At 35.9% G+C, this 21,790-nt stretch overlaps 1 protein-coding gene and 1 non-coding gene across 5 annotated transcripts in view; one reads left to right on the top strand and one right to left on the bottom strand.

Moving 5' to 3' along the window:
- TBC1D19 (TBC1 domain family member 19) overlaps positions 1-21,790 on the top strand; it is a 166,912-nt gene that overhangs the window by 65,769 nt on the left and 79,353 nt on the right. For 3 of the 4 annotated variants that reach the window (XM_007125144.3, XM_028492081.2, XM_007125145.4), the window contains exons 5-8: positions 465-539; positions 1,677-1,740; positions 2,905-2,951; positions 6,849-6,959. In XM_007125144.3, coding sequence (XP_007125206.1) covers positions 465-539; positions 1,677-1,740; positions 2,905-2,951; positions 6,849-6,959 — 297 coding nt within the window. The remainder of the gene's footprint in view (positions 1-464; positions 540-1,676; positions 1,741-2,904; positions 2,952-6,848; positions 6,960-21,790) is intronic. The other variant, XM_007125146.4, reaches the window with a different exon arrangement.
- Positions 2,118-2,232, bottom strand: LOC112063783 (U5 spliceosomal RNA). The gene has a single exon (XR_002891171.1). It is a non-coding gene; the product is annotated as a U5 spliceosomal RNA (small nuclear RNA).

Here is a 21,790-nt window from a genome sequence, read left to right as displayed (position 1 = left end):
AAGTATTTAGGGTAAAATATCATGTTTGGAAAAATTATAATATAACAATTTCTGTAAATTTTTATTTTACTAGGTCATTAATGGGATTCCTGAGTATCAAACATTTATAAAATGCTTAAATCTAACTTACCTTTTTATTATCTGCTGTTTTCCCTTGTAATGTTTATCACCATCTGATTGTTGATTTATTTTTTTTTGTCTATCTTCATTCCCATCCTCCACTAGAATGTCAGTTCCATGAGGACAGAGACTTTCTGTTATTCACAGCTTACTTCACAGCACTAAGGATAGTATCTGGCACATAGTAGGCAGTAATCAATATTTGTTGAGTAAACTAATGAATAAAGATAACCAATCTCAACCAACTTCACCATTTCTATATAACTCATAACATCTTTAATGTCTTAAAATCAGTTTTGGTACTGTTAACCAGAAGTAATAATAGATTGTTCCTTATGTTTCAGGGAAGTTGGGAAAAAAGAATTTTGAAGAGTTTAAATAGTATGTGCACTGAACTGAGTATCCCATTGGCACGAAAGGTACTTTTTTTTTTTAATTGGAGTATAGTTGCTTTACAACAAAGTGAATCAGCTATTATGTATACATATATCCCCTCCCTCTTGGACCTCCCTCCCACCCACCTAGGTCACCACAGAGCACGGAAAGTACTTTTAATATTTAAGTATTTTTTTGTGAATCAAGTACTAGGAAGTATGAAATAACTGTCAGGCAGATTTATCTTTTTTTTATTACTAGTATATCAGTTTGTTTTGAAACAAAAATCTGTAAAAGGCCAATTATGTGGATGTAGTTTATATAGGTTTCTATTATGTATGCTGTAGTGCTTTTTGTGATAAACCTGTATCTTGAGAATACATATAAACTCTGCAGTATAGGTGATTTGGAGATTTGTCTCATAAATACACCTTAAAGATTTTAATTACCTTTAGTCTCCTTACTTGAATGATTAGTCATCTCTGCAGAACTACTTAGATCTAATACTCAATACTTATCTGTCACTCTGGGCTTCGAGAGGGGAGAGGTGAAAAAGGAGAGAAAAACCACTTGAGAAATATTCTGGATTCTTTATAGCTGCTCATGAGTAGGAGAGAACGTTTCTCTTCACTTCATTCTCCCAACCTGCTATTTATTTCCTGCTGTCGGACAGGATATAGTGAATGTACTTTGGATAATATCCAAGCACAAGTCACTGAAGGCACCAGAAGGATGGTGTAAAAAAAAAGATAAATTTATATGAAAAACTGTCTAAATACGTAGTATTGTATAATATACTGTCTTTCATATGGGAAGATGATGCTACTGATTCACAGTCACACTCTCTTGGCCAGTCCCCCTTGCAATGCATTTCTGAGATTGCTGGATGGGGTAAGAGATGTAGTATGTGGCTGAGGAGCAGTTTTTCTTTGTGAAATTTTACTAGCCAGCACAGATCATTTACCTTCTATTCTTGGACTCATTAGCACCACACTGAGACTACGTATAATGTAATAGTTAAATAATGTAATTTAAGTGTAATTCCCTAAAAAGCTAACCATACGTAATGAAATTATTTTTTCTTGTGTTATGGTAGCTTATTTAAGCTTTTAGATTCTTATTTTTCAGCTTCATTGCTTAACTTCACAAAACAAAACCAATTTTAAAATTACCTTTTTTAGAGGCCAGTTGGAGAACAGAAAGAACTTCTCAATAAATGGAATGAAATGGGAACTGATGAGCCAGGTATATGTAAAACTCTTTTCAAAATGTGGTAGTGGGAAAAAAAAATTGCCTTCTTAATTGTGAATCCAAAATGACAATATTAACAATTTTTTTGGAAAGATAGCAACTTTCCCTCTCCACTAATTTACTATCATCGGATTTTTTTTTGCTTAAACTTCTACTTTGCAGTTTAAAATTCCTAACTTTGGTCAGTGTTCTCCATTATTTTGAGGATATTTAAATCAGTTATCTTTTTTTAAAGCAGCATTTGAAAACATTTGTATAAAAGGGTAAATTAAATCATTCAGTGCATTTCATAGACAAATCTTTTTCAAACTTTAATTACATTGAGATGTTAAAGATGGATTAAATGTGGAAAAGTTTGGTTTTTTTTTACTAGCCCTGCCAAACAAGGCCTCAAAAAATTTATTAAACACTCAGATTTGTTTCTCTCCACGAAAATCTTTAGTAAAAGGCAAGAGATTTATTTGATCTGAAGAGAAACCAGAGTATATGTGGAACAGTTTTAATACTTCTAAAATGTTTTTAAGAATTTATTTTGGTTCATTTTAATGTTTAAAATTGAGTCAATCAATTTTATAAACATATAATGAGTGAGAACTCTAACATTTACTATGATAAACAGATACATATATAAAATTGTTTAGGTAGACATGTACATAATTCCTCACCACTCCTTAAAAAAAAGTTGAGGGGGGTGGGTACTGGGCAAGAAATTGTGCCATAATAAAGGGAGCAGTGTGTTATAGAAGTTCAAAAGGGAGAACAGTTCAATACAACTACAGGAATTCACTAAGAATGCATTGTTTGTATTCTAAGTACTTTGAGAATTCTCATATAGAATTCTCTATTCTCATATAGAACTTTCATATTATACTGACATTGTTTTTCAATTCAGCTACAAATAATCTATTACAAATTTATCAAAGGGGGGACTCTTCATTTCTTCTAGAGTATGCCATCTAGGCTGTCAAGGGAAGGGACTATCTTTTTATTTTTATTGGCCCAGTACTTAACACAATGTATGACAAATAACTGATATTCTGCAAATGTTTGAATTAATCTAGCTGCATAACAACATATGAAAGAATCATTAAAATTTATTATTAATAAGAATTTTTATGTTATAATTGAAATTTTGTTTTAATCTCTTATTAATTCTAGATTTAAGCCTTTTCAGGCCTGTTTATGCACCTAAGGATTTTCTCGAGGTAGGTTCTATTGGCTAAATATATATATATATATTAATGAGGTAAAAATGCAAAAGAAATGATGGTATAAGAACATCTCCAGGCAGAGGAATCACCATGTAAAAAGCCCCAGAGCCACTGAAGCGGTGGAATAACATGATTATATTATATTTGGAAATTGCTCTTGGAAAATACATTGGAGTGTGGAAAAATTAGAGGGAAGTAAATCAGGAAGATTTGATTAAAAAATAGTGACTGTAAATCATGTAGCCTGCTTCCTGGCACATATAGGTACTCAGTGTATTGTTTCCTTTTTTCTTTCCTCCCTGTTCTAGTAGTTCAGGCAAGGCATGATAAAGGTCTGAACTAAGAGAACGGCATTCAAAATGGAAAGAATTCAACAGACTTGAGAGATTTTAAGGAAGATTTGGGAACTGATTAGATCTAAGGAGTATGAGAAAAAAAAAACATAAAGATAACTTTTAAGTGTCTAGTTTGGGTAACTGGGCAGAGGTAACTTGCCCTTGAGATAGAGAATACAGGAGGAGAAACAGGTCCATTAGTGAAGATGATGAGCTTAATTAATTTTGAGAGGCATATTGAGCATTCAAGTGGAACTCTTCAGTAGGCAGTTGCAACTCACTAATTATTTTAATTCACCTCTCTTTGATTACACTTTTTCTCTTGTACCTTACATGTAATCCATCAGCAAATCCTTTCAGCTTTACCTTTGAAGTATATCCAGAATCCATCCACTTCTTACTACGATCATTCCTATTTCACTGGTCCAAGCAGCCATCTCTTGTCTGGACTATTTCAGTAGCCTCTTAATTGCTCTTTCTGCTTCTAACCTGCCCACCTAGAATCTGTCCTTTTGTTCTTAGCAGAGTTTCTAGAGGAAGACTTGTAACTACAATTCTGAAGAAGCCACTCTTCTGGTATCCAGGTGCTTCCTATCTCCTTCTACTTAAAAACCAAAGTCATGACTGTGGCCTAAAATATCCTGCTTGGTCTGTTACCCCACCACCTCTCTGAGTTCATCTCCTATTACTTTTTCTCCTGATTTGTTCTACTCCAGCTATTTTAGCCTCCTTGCTTTACCTTGGCTTCCGCCTATTTGTGAGGGCCTTTTGCTCCTTCTTTTCTCTGCCTGCAGTGCTTTTCTCCCAGATACTTGTGTGTACATTCCCCTCACTCCTTATGTCTTTGCTTAAATGTCACATTCTCAACATAAAGAATATGGTCGATAATATTGTAATAACTTTATATGGGTACAGATGGTTACTAGATTTATTGTGGTGATCATTTCATAATGTATGCAAATGTCAAATCAGTTTGTAGTACACCTGAAACTAACATAATATTGTACATCAACTATATTTCAATTATTTTTTATTTCAATTAAAAAAAAGAATATTCATGGAAAAAATTCAAACACATACACACAAAAATGTTGCCTTCTCAGCAAAGCTTTCCCTGGCTCCCCTGGTTGGAACTCCTTATAGCCCTTTCCTACTTTGTTTTTCTCCATAGCATTTAGCATCATATAACATACTATTTTTCTCTTTGGCTTATTGCCTGCCTTATCCTATTAGATGGAAGTTTTGTTCACTGCTGCAACAATTACAGAGTCAAGTCAGATAACTGAAAAGGCTCAACAAGACTTCACCCACAAGGATACACCCACATAAGGCTTTCTTTCAGCAAGAGAAAGAAAATACATGCAAATACAAAGAGATGGGAATTTCCAGACACATCTCCCAGGCCCCTTTCTCAGTTGCACAGGATGCACTTTGTCTTTGGGTTATGAATCTCCAAGGTACATGCAAGATACTTCGGTCTTGGGAGTCAAGGCACAAGTTTTCTGAGGGGTCTTTTATACCCCACTGGTAATTCAGATGTAAACCAGCAATCTGTACATTTTCAATAAACAATGTAAATAAACTGATATGGAGTTACTCCAGGGGACATTAAATAGCACATTATAAATGACTAGTTAGTGCATTTTACCCCATCTTGGCCAAGGGTTACTACTAGATGTCCAGGTAACCCTGAAGATAAGATAGAGCTACTATAAACCAGCTGCAGTTGCAAGCTGATCCTATCTTTTAACTGTTCCCTCTCCAACAGGTAGAACAGTGCTTAGCACATCATGGCTCAGTAAACGTGTTGAGTGAATGAGTAAACGAATGATTGAATCTTTCACATTTTATTTTTATTTCTTTTCTGAACCTGTTGTCTCTGATACCAGTTTGCCAGCATAGAACATTGTTAGAAATTATTTCAGGCCTTTTAGAATTGTAAGCAGTATCTTTTTAACTTTAAAGAAAAATTACTTTGGTTTGAAACTGCCTTTATGGCGCTAGCATTATTTCTCTTAGCTTATTAAAGATTTCTCCCAAACTCTTTCCTTTTCTAGCACTTAAATTCCATGTAATTTTTTTATGGTTGTCTTTAACTGTTTTCTCCTTAATAATCATAGCGTTCTGTGGCCTTCAGGACTGTTGCTGAATTGATCCTTTTATTAGTCATGCTGAGATTCTTCTTTAACTCAAGCAAATTTTCTATAATCATTTCCTTAGTTATAGTTTCTGCTTTTCTAATATTTTCTCTTTTCTATTGCCCACATATTCATAGTTTCTTTTTCTTTTCAATTCTGTGTTTTTGAGTTTCCCATGCAAGTATGATCCCTTATTTGTGTAATTAGACTAAAATTGTGTTATTCTATATTAGTCTGTATTTAACACTGTTGATTCTTTGCTAAATCTTCTTTTTTCTTTTTTTTTTAAACAAATACCTTTGATATTTTTAGTTTCAATTTAGTGTTTGCAATTTTAGGAAACTCTTTTGGCCTTATAGCATATTCCATTTTATCAGCCATTAGTTATCAGTTTATGAATGCCTTCTTCAGAAATGATAGTGTTTCTGTCCTTATAATCTCCTTCCTTGGATTCTTGGTGGTTTCTTTCTCTCAACAGTTTCAATTTTTAAATATTTTTGAAGTTATTATTATTGTCTCCCCAAAATGTGTGTTGTTAGAAAAATAAGAAAATATATATAAGAAGAAAATTTAAAACAAAAATCACTCATAATGCCAAGATACAGCAATAAATACTGCTATACTGTAACTTTTTAATTTAATAAACATATTGTGATATTAATTGAGGCATATTACACTGTATTTTGTACGAATTAAACATAATTTATTTAGGTATTTTCCTCTAATGGAATGTTTAAGTTGTCTCATGTTTTTCTGTTTTATGAGAACAGTACTTCCTTGATGTTTTTTTCTGCACTCTCTCTGCAAACAGCTTTAATTATTTCCATAATCATACTGATAGAAGTGAGATTCCTAGAGTAAAGGCTGTGCAAATATCTAAGTTTTTTTTTAATCTAATTAATTTTGAACAATATATAAATCCGTCTTTCTTGTTAGCTTGGCTTCTGAAAAATTTTTTTTCCCTTTGGGTTTGGTTTATTGGCAAAACCTTATGCTGTTATTCAAAGTCTTTCTATAAACCTTGTCAGTACCTGTTTTTTAAAAGAGTTAGAGTTGGTTCTAAAATTTTCCCTGGCAAATATTACAATCAAGCAATTTAAATTTTTCTGTCATTTTCCCTGGTAAAATATTATAATCAAACAATTCTTTTTACCATCAGAAAGTTTTTCTTTCTAACTAAATTTTTAATTTTTTAGTTTTATATGGTAGATAATCTGTTGGAATATTAAATTTAAAACATATGTGTAGTATTTTAACATTTTTATACAATTTTATAGTTTTCAGAATGTAATTAAAGTATATGCATAACCCAGGTAGTTTTTAATCTTGTGGTATATACTAAGGTTATTACTGCCAATTTTATAAGTGTAAATAGTCAATAAAGAAACTAACCAATTATGTTGGATTTGTTTTTAAAGGTATTAATTAATCTTCGCAACCCAAATTATGAAAATGGTGATTCTCATAGTTTCAGGACTCATTTGGGTTTAATCCAAGTTCCTCTCAAAGTAAAAGACATCCCTGAATTGGTAAGTATAGGCATTTAAAAATAAATTAACATATTTTAGAGGGCAACTATTAGAAATATATTTTAGTGCAACATATATCTAAAGCAGTAGGACAATCTTCTCATTAAATAAATGAATAAAATGAAAAGTTTCTTTTTTATTGTAAGTATGTTGTATAGAGAGTGAGTTGCTTTGCTAGTAGGATTAAAGATGAGCTTTCCTTGACCTATAAATGCTTTTGCTTATTTCTTATTTTAATAAACAGCATAGATTTATAAGACAGCTTGTTGGAATTTGGGTGCCTGATGTATGGCTATAAAACTGATTGAAACAAATTGTGAATTTTATAAAAAAATTTTTTAAAGAATGTACATTTCATTTAATTCACCCAACCTTTATTAAGCTCATAACATGGTGAGACACTGAGGGATAGAAAAGAACATAAGATGAGTTAAAGGCTGTCTTCGCTCTGGAGACTGTCACATTTTGATAAGGACGTTAGTTTTAAAATAGAGTAATTATAGAAAGGTGGGAAGATTTCCTGATAAAGGAGTTAAGAAATTACCATCACTCCTTCTTTTGTTAATTACCCTAAAACGATAAGGAGCACAGAAATGTAAATACTGTCTTTGGTGAAAGTAAGAAACAACTTGTAACTCTAAGCTTTAAAGTATTAAGATAGAGAGCTAATGGGATAATGAAGAATGACGCAAACATGAAGATGGTCAAGCCTTAATGCCTCTAAACAGTGGGAGGTATGGATGACAAGTGTGACAGTCATCAATTTATTCTCTTTCAGCTCCAAATCTACCTTTTTAAAAAATTGAAGTATAGTTGATTTACAGTATTGTATTAGTTTCAGGGGTACAGCAAAGTGATTCAGTTATACACACACTCATATTTTTCAGATTTTTTTCCATTATAGGTTATTACAAGATATTGAATATAGTTCCCTGTGCTATAGGGTAAATCCTTGTTGTTTATCTATTTTATATATAGTAGTGTATATCTGTTAATCCCATACTCCTAATTTATCTCCCTTTGGTAAACATAAGTTTGTTTTCTATGTCTGTGAGTCTGTTTCTGTTTTGTAAATAAATTCATTTGTATTATTTTTTTAGATCCCACGTATAAGTGATATCATATAATATTTGTCTTTGTCTGGCTTACTTCACTTAGTATGATAATCTCTAGATCCATCTATGTTGCTGCAAATGGTAATATTTCATTCTTTTTTATGGTAAGCAATATTCCATTATATATATATATATATATATATATATATATATATATACCACATCTTCTTTATATATTCATCTGTTGATGGTCACTTAGGTTGCTTCCATGTCTTGACTATTATAAATAGTGCTGCTATGAACATTGGAATGCAAATATATTTTCGAATTAGAGTTTTTTTCTTTTCCTGATATATGCCCAGGAGTGGGATTGCTAGATCATATGGTAACTCTATTCTTAGTTTTTTAAGGAACCTCCATACTGTTTTCCACAATGGGTGCACCAATTTACATTATAATATTTGTCTTTGTCTGGCTTACTTCACTTAGTATGATAATCTCTAGATCCATCTATGTTGCTGCAAATGGTAATATTTCATTCTTTTTTATGGTAAGCAATATTCCATTATATATATATATATATATATATATATATATATATATATATATATACCACATCTTCTTTATATATTCATCTGTTGATGGTCACTTAGGTTGCTTCCATGTCTTGACTATTATAAATAGTGCTGCTATGAACATTGGAATGCAAATATATTTTCGAATTAGAGTTTTTTTCTTTTCCTGATATATGCCCAGGAGTGGGATTGCTAGATCATATGGTAACTCTATTCTTAGTTTTTTAAGGAACCTCCATACTGTTTTCCACAATGGGTGCACCAATTTACATTCCTCCTAACAGTGTAGGAGGGTTCCCTTTTCTCCACACCCTCTCCAGCATTCATTATTTATAGACTTTTTGATGATGACCATTCTGACCAGTGTGAAGTGATACTTCATTGTAGTTTTGCAAATCTGCCTTTTTTGCTCTGTTTTATTATACTGGAGCTGGACCTTATAAACATTTCTTTTTTGCCAACTAGCTTGATGATAGGCTTTGTCAATAGAGGATTCTGGAGGGACATTGCAAGACAATAGCAGGAGAAAGGGACTTTCCATGTACAGAAGCCAGCATATCAGCAAACAGAAGACCCAGTAGCACTCACCTTGGCAGCCCTCAGTCAACCAGCTCCAGCCTGTACTCTCTGGCAAGGTTTTTCTTCACCTCTGGTCTGCACATTCCTGTGGCAGGCATACCCTCTCCTTAAAAGTCTGAATCTCAGTCTTGAGGGCACTGGGGGACCCTTTCCTGAGTTCTTAGTTCCTTCTTGGTTCACCCTCCTGCTTAAAAGTCATAGTTCCTTTCTGCATTTGCTAATTCTGTTTTTCCCTGTTCACATTTCTGGTATGGTTTCTATTTCTTGACGGGACTCTGATTGATACAAAAAGCCAGTTGATTTTTCTCCCTTGAACTTTGGAAAGGATCAAGAATTGGAGATACCACATGTTATAGAGCCTCTGAGGAGACATAGGGCTGAAAGTGGAGATTGTGTAAAAGTCTGTATCAGGAGGGGTTAGACCCCCAGACTCCTCTCATCCTGCATATTCCGGTGACTCCTCCTCCCTCGCAGAAGACCAGAGGTGTGTTAATCACTACAGAAACAGAATCAGAAAGGCTATAAACTCAGTGACCTCAGACATAGAGCTGAACAGGAATGAGGCACGGTATTGAAAACAGAGGAATTAAGTGAAAGTTGACTGAATAATGAACTAATACCCTTGTCCCCTACCACCACCACTATGCCTGCCCAGTCTCTCCTTCTTCACCCTCCACCAACTTTAGAATGCCAGAGAAAAGGCTAACAGAGATTTGGAGAACCCTTACCGGGGGGGAAAAAAAAAGAAAAGAAAAATAGCTGGCTGGCTATAATTGCTTCACAGTGAAGTCCACCACACTCTGCCCAGTTCTCGCAGACAGAGCTTCCAGTCAGTTGTTAATCGCCTCAACCCTAAATGTAACTGACCAGCCTAGGATCTCCAGATACTTGAAATCTTCCAATTTTAAAGGCGTAGGTCAAAACTAAAACAAATAAACAAACAAAAAAAAAAAGAAGAAGAAGAAATAGCCAGTTTAGGGAATGAGTGCTTATTATGACCACCAATAGTTATTTCAGGCTTGAATTTACATCTACACTCACAAAATACAGTAGGCCAAAACCTGGTGCGAAGTTCATTTAGATTTGCAAAATGATATAGGACAGAAAACATGGCATGTCAGTATATCATGTAGATTTTCATTGGAAGTCCTTGCAGCCAACCAGATGCTACTTCCCAGCCCCACAAGGAATGCATGCAATTTGAAGTGCCAAGTCTACATAGGCACAGCATAGGAAAGTCTCATATGCAATAGGAACTATTTCTTATAATGCACATAAGCATAGCTTCCAAGTCCTCTCAAGAGGCACACCAGGTAGCTAAGGCCTGTGTTTTCCATACGATTTTTATAGTCCACTTACAGTCCTCCATTTCAGATGTAATTTACCAGTCAAGGGTCATATTTTTTCAGTAAATTATATTGCTTAGTAATATAGCTGGCTTTCCTCTCCACAGTTTTTTTGTGTGATCCAGTACATTTTCAGGTCAACAGTGCTGGGAGAAGGTAAACCCAAGGTTATCTTCACATGGACAAAAAGGTTAGCCTGTTGTTAACCATTTCTCCCCAATAGAAGATGTAAAGCAAACATTAATATTCTCAGAGAGAAGATATTACTCATTAAACAAGAATAGAATTTCATTAAAACAACAAAACAAAACATTAGAAAATGAAAAAAGAGCTTATAGGACTCAAAAATATGGTATGCCAAAAAAAAAAAAAATCAGTAGAAAGCCCAGGAAATCTCTATCAGAAGACAGAGCAAAAGCAAAAAAGCCAGAGAGATGAAAAATAAAAAGGAAAAGATATTTCTTTTAAATTAGAGGATCGATCCAGAAGGGCTAACACCTGACCAATAGGAGTTCTAGAAAGAGAAAACAGAGGTAAAGGAATTATTAAAAATTTTAAGAACGGAAAGACAGGAATGAATCTTCATTGTGAAAAGGCCCACCCAGTACCCAATGCTGTGAATGAAAGAAGACCCAAGGCACCTGAATAGGAGAAGACTAAAAACTTTTTATGGAAGATAAACAGAGTATATGTAAAGTTTCAAGCATCTGACCGCTCAGCAGGAAGACTGAAAGCCAGAAGATTTTTAAGTAAAGCCTTTAAAAATCTGAATGATTTCAAGCCTAGAATTCTGTATGTAACCAACAGTCAATCAAATGAGAATTTGAAGTAGACATTTTCAGATGTATGTGATCTCAAATATTTACTCGTATTAAGGGAGCTATTGGTAGAAATGCTCCAAAACAAGATCAAAAACAAAAAGAGCAAAACAGAGGATCCAGGAAATGGGATTCCAACCTAAGAGAAGAACAATTTCCAAAATGACAGTGAAGAGAGGTTCCAGGACAAAGTTTGTGCAACAGGACCAGAGCAGAGCAATTCCAGATTGGAGGAGGAGGTTGGAGGGTTCCAGGATGAGTGCCTGCAAGAAAAACACCAAAAGTAAAGATGATCTGACAGGTTTAACCACATGCAAAATTGTATTGTGGAGGGTCTTTTCAGAGTTGTTAAAGGGTAGGGAAGAGGTAAGTGATTACAGAAAATTGCATAAGTGAAAAAATGGTTTAATTATGAACTGTATGAAAAAAATATATATTTTAGGAAAGGAAACATATTTATAGCATACTCCTTGCCTCAGCAGTGAATAATTTTTAAATAGTAATAATAATGTAAACTCTTAATATGGATTTAATCAAGAATTGATATATACTTATAATGGAATGATGGAGGGAGGAAAAGAGAATGTACATGAGCTAAAAATCCTCATTTATCATAAAAAGTCAGTAGATATTTGAAACTGATAAATTAAAAATAACAGTATATACTTGTTACTTGAAATATGGGTGTAAATACCAGAAAAAAAAAGCTGAAAGTGGTTGCTCCTGATAAGTGGGCTAATTATGATTGCGTGTGTGTGTGTGTGTGTGTGTGTGTGTGTGTGTGTGTGTGTGTGGCCTGTCTCTGTGTGGGAATGTACATGAGCTAAAAATCCTCATTTATCATAAAAAGTCAGTAGATATTTGAAACTGATAAATTAAAAATAACAGTATATACTTGTTACTTGAAATATGGGTGTAAATACCAGAAAAAAAAAGCTGAAAGTGGTTGCTCCTGATAAGTGGGCTAATTATGATTGCGTGTGTGTGTGTGTGTGTGTGTGTGTGTGTGTGTGTGTGTGTGTTGTGTATGTGTGTGTTGGGGAGGAGTGCATAAATAGGGAACTGCTGTTTTGTTGTTGTTGTTAAGTCTTTTAGCTGATTTGACTTCTGTTTATTGCCTGTAAAGATAGTATAGTGTGGTGGTTAGGTGATTAGATTCTGAAGCCAACTAACCTGGGTTTAAATTCTTGCTCTGCCACTCACTGGCTGTGTGACCTTAGGCAAGTTTTTCTTAACCTTGAGCTTTAGTTTTCTTATTTAATATATGGACAATAGTATCTTTTCAAAAAAATTAATTTATGTATTTTTATTTTTATTTATTTTTGGCTGCATTGGATCCTTGTTGCTGAGCACGGGCTTTCTCTAGTTGCGGCGAGCAGAGGCTACTCTTCGTTGTGGTGTGTGGGCTTCTCATTGAGGTGGCTTCTCTTGTTGCGGAGCATGGGCTCTAGGTGCTCAGGCTTCAGTAGTTGTGTCTCGCAGTCTCTAGAGCACAGGCTCAGTAGTTGTGGCGCATGGCCTTAGTTGCTCTGCGGCATGTGGGATCTTCCAGACCAAGGCTCGAACCTGTGTCCTCGGGCAGGTGGATTCTTAACCACTGTGCCACCAGGGAAGCCCTGGACAATAGTATCTCATAGAAGTGTTGTGCAGATCAGTAAGTTAAGATATAAGTTATGGGTTGAATTGTGTCCCCCCCCAAAAGATACGTTGAATCTTGACATCCAGTACCTGTGAATGTGACCTCATTTGCAAATAGGACCTTTGCAGATGCGGTGAAATTAAGATGATGTCTTGCTGGAGTAGGGTAGGCCCAAAATCCAATATGACTGATGTCCTTATAAGAAGAGGAGAAGAGACACAGAAGAGAGACACACAAGGAGAATGTCATATGACAGGCAGAGACTGGAGTGTTGCATCTATAAGCCAAGGAACACCAGAGATTGCCAGCAATACCAGAAGTTAAGAGAAAGGCATGAAACAGATTCTCCCCTAGAGCCTTCAGGGAGAGCATGTTAATATCTTGATTTTGGACTTCTAGCCTCCAGAACTGTGAGAATGAGTTTCAATTGTTTAAAGCTAACCAGTTAGTGGTACTTTTTGTACCACTGGCAGCCCTAGGAAACTTATATATAAATATAAAGCATATAGATAGTCCTTGGAAAACAGTAAGCGATATATAACTATTAAATATTACTAGTACAACTTTCATTAAAAAATAATTTTTAAGAAGTTATTTTTAAAAGATGTTAGAAGCCATATGAGTAGCAGTTTATACAAAGTGATATGGCTGCACAGAAGAGGAAGTGACAGATTCTTTTCCTAGAGGTGGTGGGAGGTCTTCTCAGAGGTACTGCCATTTGAAATAGTTTGAAGGAGTTTGCTAGATAAAGAAGCAGGGAAAGGATGATGTATGAAAAGGTTTAGCATGTGCGTAAGTGGGGCTAATTATGCCTTCTGTCTGTCTGAGGGGACCTGGAGCTGGTGTGGATTCATTCTTAGCTATTGGAGAACTAAAAACCTGTGGCAAATTTTAAAAAAATTGTGACTATACCTAATGTCTGCAGGCATGAGGGATAGTTGTCCCCATGTTTCCTGAACGATGTGAACTGGCGATAGTGATTCTGACCTGATGATGCATGGTTTATCTGTAACCCTGGTCTGTCTGTGTGAATACTGAACTTGGTGACACTCAGTGAGTCTCATATGATGCCTCAATAGATGGCCCTCAAACCTAGTTCACAGTGTTAGGGTTAGACTTACCCATATCAAAAGGGACCCACGCAGCCTGGAGGTAGCTTTGGAGGGCAGGGGATCGGCGCAGGGAGCTTGCTGAATTCCCAGGCCTGTTCCCTGCCCTCCAAGGCCCCCCCACCCGCCTCGGCCACATTGGTCTTTGGGGGCATAAGAGGGAGCCTGGGGAGATCAGGAGAGGCAGGCGGGAGGGGCCCTCCCAGACCTGAAGAGCAGAAGAGGAGAGGAGAGGAGGGCGTTTGCCCCACCCACTCAAGCCAGGAAGCCTGCTGGGCTCCCAGGTGAGGTCACCTGCCCTCTGAGACCAGGGAAAGGGCACACCTGGGCCCCTTCTGTTCCTTGAGCCTAAGCCCCACACCCCACAGTCCCCAGGGCCTTTTCCAGCCTTGTGGGTCCTAAGTATAGTCCCCACCCACCGCCCAAACCTCGCCCTTGCTTAGGCCAAGCACACCACAGCCAAGGCCTTTCCCCCTGTTTTTTTTCCTTTTCCCTCTTCTTTTTTACTATTGTGGTACTAATGTATCTTTTGGTTGTTGATTCATCTATATTTTTATTTTTGTATTCTTTCTAACATATCATAATTTCCTAGTCTAATTTTATTTTTTACTTTGTTACTATTCTCTTTTTTTTTTTTTTTTTGCCGCCCCACACAGCTTGCAGGATCTTGGTTAACGAGCTGGGGGTCAGACCAAAGCTCCTGCAGTGGGAGGTCCAAGTCCAAACTACTGGACTAACAGAGAACCTCAGACCCCAGGGAATATTCATCGGAGTGAGGTCTCACAGAGTTCCTCATCTCAGCACCAAGACCCAGCTCTACCCAATAGCCTACAAACTCCAGTGAAGGAAGCCTCAGGCCAAACAACCAGTAAGACAGGAACACAATCCCACTCATTAAAGAAAGAAAAATATGAGACAACAAAAAAATATGTCACAATGAAAGAGCAAGGTAAAAACCTACAAGACCAAATAAACAAAGAGGAAATAGGCAATCTACCTGAAATGGAATTCAGAGTAATGATAGTAAAGATGATCCACAATCTCGGAAATAGAAATGGAGGCATGGATTGAGAAAATACAAGAAAAGTTGAACAAAGATCTAGAAGAACTAAAGAACAAACAAACAGAGATGAACAACACAATAACTGAAATGAAAAATACACTAGAAGGAATCAGCAATGGAATAACTGACGCAGAAGAACGAATAAGTGAGCTGGAAGACAAAATGGTGGAAATAACTACTGAGGAGCAGAATAAAGAAAAAAAATGAAAATAATTGAAGAGAGTCTCAGAGACCTCTGGGACAACACTAAATGAACCAACATTCAAATGATAGGGATCCCAGAAGAAGAGAAAAAGAAAGGGTCTGAGAAAATATTTGAAGAGATTATACTTGAAAACTTCCCTAACATGGGAAAAGAAATAACCACCCAAGTCCATTCAGGATAAACCCTAGGAAAAACACACCAAGACACATTTTAATCAAACTAGCAAAAATTAAATTCAAAGAAAAAATATTAAAAGCAGCAAGGGAAAAACAAAAAATAACATACAAAGGAATCCCCATAAGGTTATCAGCTGAGTTTTCGGCAGAAACTCGTCAAGACAGAAGGGAGTGGCAGGATACACTTAAAGTGATGAAAGAGAAAAACGTACAACCAAGATTACTCTACCCAGCAAAGATCTCACTCAGATTGGATGGAGAAGTCAAAAGCTTTTCAGACAAGCAAAAGCTAAGAGAATTCAGCACCATCAAATCAACTTTACAACAAATGCTAAAGAAACTTCTCTAGGCACCATATATATGCTGCCTACAAGAGACCCACTTCAGACCTAGGGACACATACAGACTGAAAGTGAAGGGATGGAAAAAGATATTCCATGCTAATGGAAATCAAAAGAAAGCTGGAGTAGCAATACTCAAATCAGATAGAGTAGACGTTAAAATAAAGACTGTTACAAGAGATAAGGAGGGACACTGCATAATGATCAAAGGATCAATCCAAGAAAACGATATAACAATTATAAATGTTTATACACCCAACATAGCAGCACCTCAATACATAAGGCAAATGCTAACAACCATGAATGGAGAAATCGACAGCAACACAATAATAGTAGGGGACTTTAACATCCCACTTACACCAATGGACAGGTCACCCAAACAGAAAATAAATAAAGAAACATAGGCTTTAAATGACACAATAGACCACATAGATTTAATTGATATTTATAGACCATTCCACCCAAAAGTGGCAGAATACACTTTCTTCTCAAGTGCACACGGAACATTCTCCAGGATAGATCACATCTTGGGTCACAAGTCAAGCCTTGGAAAATTTAAGAAAATTGAAATTGTATCCAGCATCTTTTCTGACCACAATGCTATGAGATTGGAAATCAATTACAGGAAAAAAAACTGTAAAAAACACAAATACATGGAGGCTAAACAGTGCACTGCTAAATAACCAAGAGATCACTGAAGAAATCAAAGAAGAAATTTAAAAATACATAGAAACAAATGACAATGAAAACACGATGACCCAAAACCTATGGGACACAGTAAAAGCAGTTGTAAGAGGGAAGTTTATAGCAATTCAATCTCACCTCAAGGAATAAGAAAAATCTCAAGTAAACAATCTAACCCTACACTTAAAACAACTAGAGAAAGAAGAACACAGAAAACCAAAAGGCAGTAGAAGGAAAGAAATCATAAAGATCAGCAAAGAAATAAATGAAGTAGAAATGAAGAAAACAATAGCAAAGATCAGTAAAACTAAAAGCTGGTTTTTCAGAAGATAAACAAAATTTATAAATGCTTAGCCGGACTCATGAAGAAAATAAGGGAGAAGATGCAAATCAATACAATTAGAAATGAGAAAGGAGAAATCACAACTGACACTGCAGAAAAACAGAGGATTATAAGAGACTACTATAGACAACTATATGCCAATAAAATGGACAACCATGAAGAAATGGACCAATTCTTGGAAAGGTACAATTTTCCAAGACTGAACCAGGAAGAATTAGAAAATATAAACAGACCTATCACAAGTAATGAAATTGAAACCATAATTAAAAATCTTCCAACAAACAAAAGTCCAGGACCAGATAGCTTCACAGGCGAATTCTATCAAACATTTAGAGAAGAGCTAACACCGATCCTTCTCAAACTCTTCCAAAAAATTGCAGAAGGAGAAACATTCCCAAATTCATTCTATGAAGCCACCATCACCCTGATACCGAAACCAGAAAAAGATATCACCAAAAAATGAAAGTTATAGACCAGTATCACTGATGAAAATAGATGCAAAAATCCTCAACAAAATACTAGCAAACAAAATCCAACAGCACATTAAAAGGATCATATATCATGATAAATGGGATTTATCCCAGGGATACAAGGATTCTTCAATATATGCAAATCTATCAATGTGATATACCACATTAACAAATTAAGGTATAAAGACCATATGATCATCTCAATAGATGCAGAAAAAGCTTTTGACAAAATTCAACACTGGTTTATGATAAAAACTCTCCAGAAAATGGGCAGAGAGGGAACCTACCTCAACATAATAAAGGCCATATATGACAAACCCACAGCGAGTAGCATACTCAGTGGTGAAAAACTGAAAGCATTTCCACTAAGATCAGGAACAAGACAAGGATGTCCACTCTCGCCACTCTTATTCAACATAGTTTTGGAAATCTTAGCCACAACAATCAGAGAAGGAAAAGAAATAAAACGAATCTAAATTGGAAAAGAAGAAGTAAAACTGTCACTGTTTGCAGATGACATGATACTATACATAGAAAATCCTAACGATGCCACCAGAAAACTTCTAGAGCTCATCAATGAATTTGGTAAGGTTGCAGGATACAAAATTAATGCACAGAAATCTCTGGCATTCCTATACACCAACAACAAAAAATCAGGAAGAATAATTAAGGAAACACTGTCATTTACCATAGCGACAAAAAGAAAAAAATACCTAGGAATAAACCTGCCTAAGGAGGCGAAAGACTTGTACTCAGAAAACTGTAAAACACTGACGAAGGGAATCGAAGATAACATAAACAGATGGAGAAATATACCATGTTCTTGGATTGGAAGAAGCAATACTCTGAAAATGACTATACTACCCAAAACAATCTACAGATTCAGTGCAGTCCATTTCAAACTACCAATGGCATTCTTTACAGAATTAGAACAAAAAGTTTTACAATTCGTATGGAAACACAAAAGACCCCGAATAGCCAAAGGAATCTTGAGAAAGAAAAATGGAGTTGGAGGGATCAGGCTCCCCGACCTCAAACTGTACCACATCAACAAAATACTAGCAAACAAAATCCAACAGCACATTAAAAGGATCATATATCATGATAAATGGGATTTATCCCAGGGATACAAGGATTCTTCAATATATGCAAATCTATCAATGTGATATACCACATTAACAAATTAAGGTATAAAGACCATATGATCATCTCAATAGATGCAGAAAAAGCTTTTGACAAAATTCAACAATTAATGCACAGAAATCTCTGGCATTCCTATACACCAACAACAAAAAATCAGGAAGAATAATTAAGGAAACACTGTCATTTACCATAGCGACAAAAAGAAAAAAATACCTAGGAATAAACCTGCCTAAGGAGGCGAAAGACTTGTACTCAGAAAACTGTAAAACACTGACGAAGGGAATCGAAGATAACATAAACAGATGGAGAAATATACCATGTTCTTGGATTGGAAGAAGCAATACTCTGAAAATGACTATACTACCCAAAACAATCTACAGATTCAGTGCAGTCCATTTCAAACTACCAATGGCATTCTTTACAGAATTAGAACAAAAAGTTTTACAATTCGTATGGAAACACAAAAGACCCCGAATAGCCAAAGGAATCTTGAGAAAGAAAAATGGAGTTGGAGGGATCAGGCTCCCCGACCTCAAACTGTACCACAAAGCTATAGTAATCAAGACAGTATGGTACTGGCGCAAAAACAGAAATATAGATCAATGGTACAGGATAGAAAGCCCAGGGATAAACCCATGCCCATATGGGCACCTAATTTACGACAAAGGAGGCAAGAACATACAATGGGGAAAAGACAGCCTCTTCAATAAGTGGTCCTGGGAAAACTGGACAGCTGCATGTAAAATACTGAAATTAGAACACTACCTAACACCATACACAAAAATAAACGCCAGATGGATTAAAGACTTAAATGTAACACCAGACACTGTAAAACTCTTAGAGGAAAACATAGGAAAAACACTCTTTGACATAAACCACAGCAAGATCGTTTTTGACCCACCTCCTAGAGTAACAGAAATAAAAACAAAACTAAACAAATGGGACTTAATTAAACTTAAAAGCTTTTGCACAGCAAAGGAAACCTTAAACCAGACAAAAAGACAGCCCTCAGAATGGGAGAAAATATTTTCAAATGGAACAACAAACAAAGGATTAATTTCCACAGTATATAAACAGCTCATGGAGCTCAATCTCAAAAAGACAAACATTCCAGTTAAAAAAATGGGAGGAAGACCTAAACAGACATTTCACCAAGGAAGACATACAAATGGCCGAGAGGCACATGAAAAGATGCTCAACATCACTAATTATTAGAGAAATGCAAATCAAAACTGCAATGAGGTATCATCTCATGCCAGTCAGAATGACGATTATCAAAAAATCTAGAAACAATAAATGCTGGAAAGGGGGTGGTGAAAAGGGAGCCCTCCTGCACTGTTGGTGGGAATGTAAATTGATACAACCACTATGGAAAACAGTATGAAGGTTTCTTAAAAAACTAAGAATAGAACTATCATATGACCCAGCAATCCCACTACTGGGCATATACCCTGAGAAAACCATAATTCAAAAAGAGTCATGTACCACAGTGTTCATTGCAGCACTATTTACAGTAGCCAGGACATGGAACCAACCTAAATGTCCCTTGACAGATGAATGGATAAAGAAGGTGTGGCACATATATGCAATGGAATATTACTCAGCCATAAAAAGAAACGAAGTTGATTATTTGTAGTGAGGTAGATGGACCTAGAGTCTGTCATACAGAGTTAAGTAAGACAGAAAGAGAAAAAGAACTACTGTATGCTAACACATATATATGGAATCTAAAAAAAAAAAATGGTACTGATGAACCTAGTTGCAGGGCAGGAATAAAGAGGTAGACATAGAGAATGGACTTGAGGACATGGGATGGGAGGGGGAAGCTGGGCGAAGTGAGAGTAGCATCTCCATGTATACACTACCGAATGTAAAATAGTTGGCTGGTGGGAAGCAGTAGCATAGCACAGGGAGATTGGCTCTGTGCTTTGTGATGACCTAGAGGGGTGGGATAAGGAGGGTGGGAGGGAGGCTCAAGAGGGAGGGGATACAGGGACATGTGTATGCATATGGCTGATTCACTTTGTTGTGTAACAGAAACTAACACAGTATTGTGAAGCAGTTATACTCCAATAAAGATCTATTAAAAAAAAAATAAAATAAAATAAAATATTGGCTATATCCCCTGTGTTGTACAATATATTCTTGTAGCTTATTTATTTTATATGTAGTAATCTATATCTCTTAACCTCCTACCCCTTTCTTGCCAAAAGGGAATTTCTTGAAACTGAAATTTATTAACTCTAAGGAGAAGTTGCTGACTAATTCCTGTTCACTAATTCAGTGTTGTAGAGACAACAGGTGGGAACTAGAACTCAGTAGTGTGGTTCACTATTTACTGACTCCCCACTGTTATGTGTCACTTAGCACTGTGCTAAGAACAGGAGGCGCAAATGTGTGTAAGAGATAGTCTCTGTCTATGTCCACTCTCGCCACTCTTATTCAACATAGTTTTGGAAATCTTAGCCACAACAATCAGAGAAGGAAAAGAAATAAAACGAATCTAAATTGGAAAAGAAGAAGTAAAACTGTCACTGTTTGCAGATGACATGATACTATACATAGAAAATCCTAACGATGCCACCAGAAAACTTCTAGAGCTCATCAATGAATTTGGTAAGGTTGCAGGATACAAAATTAATGCACAGAAATCTCTGGCATTCCTATACACCAACAACAAAAAATCAGGAAGAATAATTAAGGAAACACTGTCATTTACCATAGCGACAAAAAGAAAAAAATACCTAGGAATAAACCTGCCTAAGGAGGCGAAAGACTTGTACTCAGAAAACTGTAAAACACTGACGAAGGGAATCGAAGATAACATAAACAGATGGAGAAATATACCATGTTCTTGGATTGGAAGAAGCAATACTCTGAAAATGACTATACTACCCAAAACAATCTACAGATTCAGTGCAGTCCATTTCAAACTACCAATGGCATTCTTTACAGAATTAGAACAAAAAGTTTTACAATTCGTATGGAAACACAAAAGACCCCGAATAGCCAAAGGAATCTTGAGAAAGAAAAATGGAGTTGGAGGGATCAGGCTCCCCGACCTCAAACTGTACCACAAAGCTATAGTAATCAAGACAGTATGGTACTGGCGCAAAAACAGAAATATAGATCAATGGTACAGGATAGAAAGCCCAGGGATAAACCCATGCCCATATGGGCACCTAATTTACGACAAAGGAGGCAAGAACATACAATGGGGAAAAGACAGCCTCTTCAATAAGTGGTCCTGGGAAAACTGGACAGCTGCATGTAAAATACTGAAAT

This window comes from Physeter macrocephalus, chromosome 7, assembly GCF_002837175.3.
Source record: "Physeter macrocephalus isolate SW-GA chromosome 7, ASM283717v5, whole genome shotgun sequence".
NCBI lineage: Eukaryota > Metazoa > Chordata > Mammalia > Artiodactyla > Physeteridae > Physeter > Physeter macrocephalus.
This window is presented reverse-complemented; position numbering and strand designations above follow the sequence as displayed.